General features: G+C 41.1%; 1 protein-coding gene across 1 annotated transcript; it reads left to right on the top strand.

Moving 5' to 3' along the window:
• The first annotated feature begins 464 nt into the window (after window positions 1–464).
• LOC131955718 (collagen alpha-1(I) chain-like) lies at window positions 465–1,559 on the top strand. Its single transcript, XM_059319947.1, has one exon. The coding sequence runs from the start codon at window positions 465–467 to the stop codon at window positions 1,557–1,559; it is 1,095 nt and encodes a 364-aa protein (XP_059175930.1).
• Window positions 1,560–7,911: the final 6,352 nt, after the last annotated feature.

Raw genomic sequence — 7,911 nt, 5'->3', positions numbered from 1 at the left:
CTCGATCTGCCTTTTAGATAGTTAGATCTAAAAGTGGAAATATATTTTTTTTACTTGATGCTCATAAGAGATATGTTTTAGATATTTAGCTTGTCATAATCTATCATCTTTTTTTAAAGGCCTCATATATTCGCCACCGGTCAAATTATCCCAGCATGCCTCAGCCTCCACACAACTTACCTGCAAACGGTTCCAGAGCTGTCGAGGTGGTGAAAACGTGTCTAAATGTTGGCCGTTCTGGCTTCAGGTGTAACACTGCTGGTGGAACAAGTGGCTGGATGTTGAAGCGGGTCCTGTGGATCCGTGGGTCCTGTGGGTCCTTTGAGTTATGTGGGTCATGTGGGTCCTGTGGGTCCTGTGGGTCTTATTGGTCCTGTGGGTCCCATGGGTCCTGAGGGTCCTGTGGGTCCTATGGGTCCTGAGGGTCCTGAGGGTCCAAGGGTCCTGTGGGTTATGTGGGTCTTATGGGTCCTGTGGGTCCTAGGGGTCTTATGGGTCCTGTGGGTCCTGTGGGTCGTATGTGTCCTGTGGGTCCTATGGGTCCTATGGGTCGTATGTGTCCTGTGGGTCCTATGCTTCTTATGGGTCCTGTGGGTCCTATGGGTCTTATGTGTCCTGTGGGTCATGTGGGTCCTATGGGTCCTGTGGGTACTGTGGGTCCTATGGGTCCTGTGGGTACTGTGGGTCTTATGTATCCTCTGGGTCCTGTTGGTCCTATGGGTCCTGTGGGTACTGTGGGTCTTATGTGTCCTGTGGGTCCTGTGGGTCCTATGGGTCCTGTGGGTACTGTGGGTCTTATGGGTCCTGTGGGTCCTATGGGTCTTATGTGTCCTGTGGGTCATGTGGGTCCTATGGGTCATGTGGGTACTGTGGGTCCTATGGGTCCTGTGGGTACTGTGGGTCTTATGTATCCTCTGGGTCCTGTGGGTCCTATGGGTCCTGTGGGTACTGTGGGTCTTATGTGTCCTGTGGGTCCTGTGGGTCCTATTGGTCCTGTGGGTACTGTGGGTCTTATGGGTCCTGTGGGTCTTATGGGTCCTGTGGGTCCTATGGGTCTTATGTGTCCTGTGGGTCATGTGGGTCCTAAGGGTCCTGTGGGTACTGTTGGTCCTATGGGTCCTGTGGGTACTGTGGGTCTTATGTATCCTCTGGGTCCTGTGGGTCCTATGGGTCCTGTGGGTACTGTGGGTCTTATGTATCCTCTGGGTCCTGTGGGTACTGTGGGTCTTATGTATCCTATGGGTCCTGTGGGTAATGTGGGTTCTGTGGGTACTGTGGGCACAGTGGATTTTATGGGTCCTGTGGGTCCTGTGGGTCCTGTGCGTCCTGTGGGTACTGTGGGTCCTGTGGGCACTGTGGGCACAATGGATTTTATGGGTCCTGTGAGTCCTGTGGGTCCTGTGGGTCCTGTGGGTCCTGTGGGTCCTGTGGGTACTGTGGGTCCGGATATTTGGAGAACCGTTGCGTGGATAGAACGGATGAAGTCACTTGGTCGAGAGATCTACAACCTAACTGGTACTTTCTGTTGCTTGAATGGTTTTGGGCTGAATTTAAATTAAATCCTTATGCCATTTTGTCGTAGTCAAGCAAAAACCAAATGCCTTTTGACTCTTGTCAAGTAAAACATATAAGTCCTTAAGTATTGGACACACAAACATTCTTTTGAAAGTTTTATTATAATTTTATGAATTTTTAAAATGTCTAAACTACTACGTACAAAGTTCATGAAACAAATTCCACAGTCATAATTTGTATTTAGAAAAAAAAAATCTCAACCGTCATTAGAAGTTACTTATCTCCCTTTAAGGAAGACACACTCCTTTCTTAACACATACACACACATACAGAGAGAGACAACACACACACACACACCTCCCCATTACCGCTTTTAGCCTCTTGCTTCACACATTAATGCAAAATTATTGTACAGAAACAACAAACCACCAAACAAAACTTGACGAGTGAAATTAAAACCAAATAGGGACGGGAGTGATGCTAATACAATCCGATGTTCTGGAGCTGAATTACATGCGGGGAACACAGCCCAACCTACGCTAAATTGTTTCCTATGGCAACAATTTGTTGGCTATAAGGGGGCAGTTGCTGGTTGGATGTAAAGGTTATACTTTCACAGGCTTTATACAAGGATGTTATTGTATGAATGTGTACAGAGGCGATATAACAAAGCTGTTATACTTTAAATGTGTATTTGTGCGCAGGCACTATAAAAATAGGTTTTTCTAGTATGAATGTGTAAATCTTTAGAGACACTATTACAATAGTTGGATATATTTTAATGTGTACTTGTCAGTGTTTCTTCCAGACTTTTGGGGGGGGGGGGACACTGGATATTTTGGAGGGGGGGGTATATGTTTTCTATATAAATTCCATTTCGTTCGGGGGGGGGGGGGAAGCGGTAGACTCTCTTCGAAGAGATGCATGGAAGAAACTCTGGTACTTGTGTACAAGCAATGAAACAACGCTAAACAAGCCTGAATGTGTACTGCTGCCGTATGGATAAATTATGACGAAAATACCGTTAAAGAAGTCACACCATTGTTGTTAACTTTTTCTTATTTAAACTTTAAACAGTGAGTTTTCATCACGTATGTGTGTGTGTGGGAGTGGGCGGGGTGACGTCTTTTGTGGACATTGTTTTTTTATTAGTTTAGATGTTCAACAATCAATTTTCAAAGCCAAAAAAAAAAAGTTGAGGTTTAAGTACTCACTACTGATTACATAAAGCATAAATGTTTTAACTCCACAGAGAACACCCGACAACATAAGCAATGGGAGTAGTAATATCAGTCCCTTGATCCTATTTTTCCTGATCTATATTTCTGTACTGCTCTGTTTGGTTCCTGCGAGTGTGGCGTCTCCGTTTCTTTCGAGGATTTAATCTACGGCGTCCTCAGTATAGTTTTTGTGTAGTAGCGTCGATACTGCAGGCGTTTGACCAGTTTGTGTACACTAAAATATGAGTACCGTGTAGTCTTCGAAATTTTTTAGATGGATGAGGTACACCTGCACCCCCCTCCCCCACCATGGGTTATGTAATAATTTAGCATGAAGGTGAGCAGAGGCGTAGCGAGGGGGGGGGGGGGGCGGGGGATGCGGATCGCACCGGGTGACACCATTTAGGGGGGGGGGGGGTGACACCAAGGCAAAAGATAGCTAAATATATAGAGAAAAACGTGAGGGGGGGGGGGGGTGCAAATCAAAAGTTTAAGGGGCGGGGTGCAAATCGAAAATTTGAAAATTTATCCCCGGGAAGGGTCGCTACGCCTCTGGGGGGTGACACCATTAAGTGCCGCACCGGGTGACACGCGACCTCGCTACGCTACTGAAGGTGAGACACTGGTGATATACTTAGCTTTACGTCATAGGAGTGGTACATCACATTTTTAAAAAAAAATTGTCCTTTAGTGTATGACTAACTCAAAACAAAGAAACAATTTACAATGACAACACAGATCCTAATACCGCAACTGAAAGATAGATATTCTCTCCTCAATCTCAACGTCATATTGACATCATTCAACTCTAAGGGGACTAGCCACGTCTACAATCCACTGACGGCATGTCACTGAAAATTTACTGTTAACCCACTTCTAATGCAGCGATTTCATTCAAACTTACCAGATACGTTCCACTTCGATGACAATACAAATCTATCTTTAAAAAAAACAACAACATTAATTTGATGCTTAATTGGTAATTAAAAAATAAACAAACGGCTTCGAAACTAAGGGGACATAACAACATTAAATCACTCAAAATGTAGGGGTCGGCGTGGTCGAGTCGGTAAAGCTCATGGTTGCTAAACCGAAAAGTCTCGAGTTCGAAGCCTCGGGCAGATGAGGCTCGTTAGCTGGGGACAGCCGCTCTTCAAGGAGAGACAACTCCAAAATGAAACAACTGCTGCCTTGTAGTTTGTTCTTGGTTGGACAAAGGCTATGGAAGCAAATCCAAAAAGAAAAGCAGTCTCAATGGCGCATAACCAGGTGACACGTATCTTTAATTGTGATGGAGGCGTGGTCGAGTCGGTAAAAGATCATGGTTGATAAATTCAAACCCTCTGACAGATAAGGCTCGATACCTTCCAACACTAAAAATTAATAACGAAGAAGAAGAAGAAAGTCAAAATGTTACTATATTTAATAACAGAAAAGGAGACAAATATCTAGACACTTTCACCCGACCAGTCTGGTGAGCTGTGGTTCACGCCGAATGTTTACAATCATAGAGCCGGGTCGAGTTAGTGAAAGCAGATAATATAGTTTAAATGATTTGAAACTAAGGGGAAACAATATTAAGAACTATCCTTCTTTTCATCAGCTTGCTGCTGTCTGTAAATTGTGGTCACGGACGGCTATATTCACGGGGCAGACAATCGTCTTTTAGATATCGCGTTTTAAAGCAAATAGTTTTAGTCTTGTCGAGTTCATAGATTAGGAATCATAAAAAGTGTAGAAAAAACCTTTATAAAGCAACAACTTTTTATAACAAAAAAAAAGCTAATTAACTTTCTTTAATTAAAGTTTTTTGCCGCAAAAATGTATCAACGATCTCATGATCCAAAGCTGTTGTTAAAGGAAACAAATTAATTTTATTTTCAGTGCATTTAAAACGTGTTGCTATAAAGGTTTTTTTTTTTATTTGATTTAATTATCCTGTTAAATTTAAACCAAAATTTGGGTTGTTTTTTTTTGTCGTCTATTTGAAAATGCTGAGGATACTGACAACGAAAATTTTAAAAAATGCTGCTACTTCATATGTTGATGAAGATAAAATACCATGGCTATAACTAGTAATTTTTAACTCTACTTATGTTATAAAATAACAACAATACGACGCTTTTTCAGAACAATCATTCCAAATCTTGGCACCACCAGCCGTACCTTCTCCCAAATAAACAAAATCTTAAATGTGTTCACCCAGCCATATTTCTTTGCTACACAGGGGATAAAATAAGCTCCCAGACAAAACATTGGACTATATATTTACATTACTCTCTTCCAATAGGTCATAGTTCAACCACAAAAAGTTGACTGAAGCAGTTTTTTTTTTGTTTTGTTTAAAAAAAAAAGGATTGCAACTAACGCGAAACAAACAAATAATCCAGAAAAATTGTTCTTGTAAAAAGTCAGATCTAAGATACTCCACGGAACTAACATCTTGTATTTGGTGTTTGAAAATGGCAAACACGCCTAGATGATAAACCACGGTGATAATAATAGCCCGGCAGTGGAAGACAATACCGTACCTCGCACATGTGAAGGTTACGCACAAAAAAGTCTATCTTCCCTCCACGTCCCACATTCCCCTTTGACATGGAGGAAGATGTTTTCGCTGGTCTTACTTCCGGTATCCCATGTTGCCCCGCGTTATCAATGGCAGCTAGGTAAGCGGGGATGCAATGCATGTGGACTACCTGTGGGTAATGACACACCGGCCGTGGCATACCTAGGGTTGCGTAATCTGTTAGGCGAACAATAGAAAATGTGTCTTTGGAGGGTGGTGGGGGGGGTAAGGTTTTGATGTTGCATAGTGGTTGGTGTGGTGGTTGAGTAAGGTATCGAACCCTATTTATAGTAAAGAAAGTAGATGTATTATGTTGATGTCTTTGTTGGTAGAAGCCAATGACTAATGTGTTTGTGTGTGTGTGGGGGGGGGGGGGGGTAAAGTTTTGATGTTGCATAGAGGGGGGTGTGGGGGTTGAGTAAGGTATCGAACCCTATTTATAGTAAAGAAAGTAGATGTATTATGTTGATGTCTTTGTTGGTAGAAGCCAATGACAAATGTGTTTGTGTGTGTGGGGGAGGGGGGTAAAGTTTTGATGTTGCATAGAGGGGGGTGTGGGGGTTGAGTAAGGTATTTATAGTAAAGAAAGTAGATGTATCATGTTGATGTCTTTGTTGGTAGAAGCCGACTGAAGTAACACAAATGATAATTGTGCGTGCGTGTGTGTGTGGGGGGGGGGGTGTAAAGTTTTGATGTTGCATAGAGGGGGTGTGGTGTGCGTGAGGTATCGAACCCTATTTATAGTAAAGATACTCTATGTATCACAACGATGTCTGTGTTGGTAGAAGCCAGCCCATGTAACACAAATGTTTATCGTAACGTGTGGGGGTGTGTGGCGCCGAAGTAAAAGTTATATTACTATTGATTAGATAATACTATTGACTTTTATTAGGGAGCTTGTAGAGAGTCAACAGTATTAGAAACTGTAAGAAAATCACGGCACCCCACGTTTTTGATCGCTTATAGTAGAGTGATCGCTTGCATTATTGTGATCTATAGCTTTTATTTTCTACTTTTTAGTTCAATCAGAAAACGTGGGTTTTTTAAAACTTTTTTGATGATTATTATTTTCTACTTTTTAGTCTTTGTCTGTTTGTTTGCATTAAAATCTTGCTATCGATTTTATCTTTTCACTTTTTTTTTGGGTAAACGAAGACAACTCGTAAAAAACACGTTGTGTGAATACGTTACTGGCTAGAACACATAGATTTGAACCCGTGTCGAGTGGGATAGCAATCGTGTACCCAACCACTCGACCATATCGTCTCCCCCATAATGGCCAACAGTTGTTACCACCGCGTGAACAATACTCAGTAAGCAAAAAGAGGGAGAGTACCGAACCTTGTTTTCATCAAATTACAGTTACTGGGTTATGTCCCCTTTTCCCCACGTTTTTACTACAATTATATAGCGGTCTAAAATGCTCAATAAAATGTTTCCATGGATCAATTTAGTAATAATAACAATTGAATATTCTATGGTCATCGGAAACAAAGCTTCCCTGAAAATTTCAGCGCGCTAGCTAACTGGGAAGTGCCCGAAATATCGATCGCAAGATTTGATTGGAGAACCGGACGCGAAAGCAAGTTAAAGAAAACGTGGGAAAATACCTGTGTTGTTCGTACTTCAATAATCTATAGACATGTAGTCTCAGTAAGAGGCTTGAGTGTTGGCCGCGCTCTCAGTTTTACAATAAGATTCTGTACGACAGAGATTGGAGAGGCGCACGACAAGATGACTGATCGTCAACAGCATTTACAATATCAGTATTTTCTTCACATTCATCATCATCCTCAGCATCTTCAACATCTTCAAAATCTTCGTTTATCAGCTGCATCTTCATCTTCCACTTAATTATCATTATCGCCGACATCAGCATCAACGGCAGCTGATTATTCATCATCTTCTTCGTCAACATCTTCATCATCAGCATCTTATCATCATCGACATCATCAGCATATTCATCATCAGACTTCTCATCGTCATCATGAGCTTTTTCATCATCAACTTTTTCACTATCACAATCTAATCAACATCTTCATCAAACATGTTCATCATTTCCATCTATCGTCTTCTATTTATACTGTCTTTTCTGTAAGTGTATGAACAGCCAACCAAAGAGTTATCGGACCTTTCCTTTGCCTGGTTCCACCAACAGGTTTCGGCATCAGTTGTTTCGACCATCGTTTCATTTGTTTTGTTTTTTCTTATCTAAGTTTTAAGAACTTACAACCGTGGCAATATAAATTGCGAATTTTAAAATACACATCAAGTATTGCAATGCTTGATTTTAGCTCACCCAAAATGTTATTATGTTATCAAATTGTTATTCTCCTGTCAAAATGTTATTTTTTACGCAGGTACTAAAATGTTATTCTGTTACCTAAATGTTATTTTTTTTACAAAAATGTTATTCTGCTGTCAAAATGTTATTCTGGTACTAAAATGTTATTCTAGTACCAAAATGTTATTCTGTTTCCAAAATGTTATTCTGTTTCCAAAATGTTATTCTGTTTCCAAAATGTTATTCTGTTTCCAAAATGTTATTCTAGTACCAAAATGTTATTCTAGTACCAAAATGTCATTCTGTTTCCAAAATGTTATTCT

Source organism: Physella acuta, unplaced genomic scaffold (assembly GCF_028476545.2).
Source record: "Physella acuta isolate Inbredline_101_S28 unplaced genomic scaffold, ASM2847654v3 ptg001096l, whole genome shotgun sequence".
In the NCBI taxonomy this organism is placed as follows: Eukaryota; Metazoa; Mollusca; class Gastropoda; family Physidae; genus Physella; species Physella acuta.
This window is presented reverse-complemented; position numbering and strand designations above follow the sequence as displayed.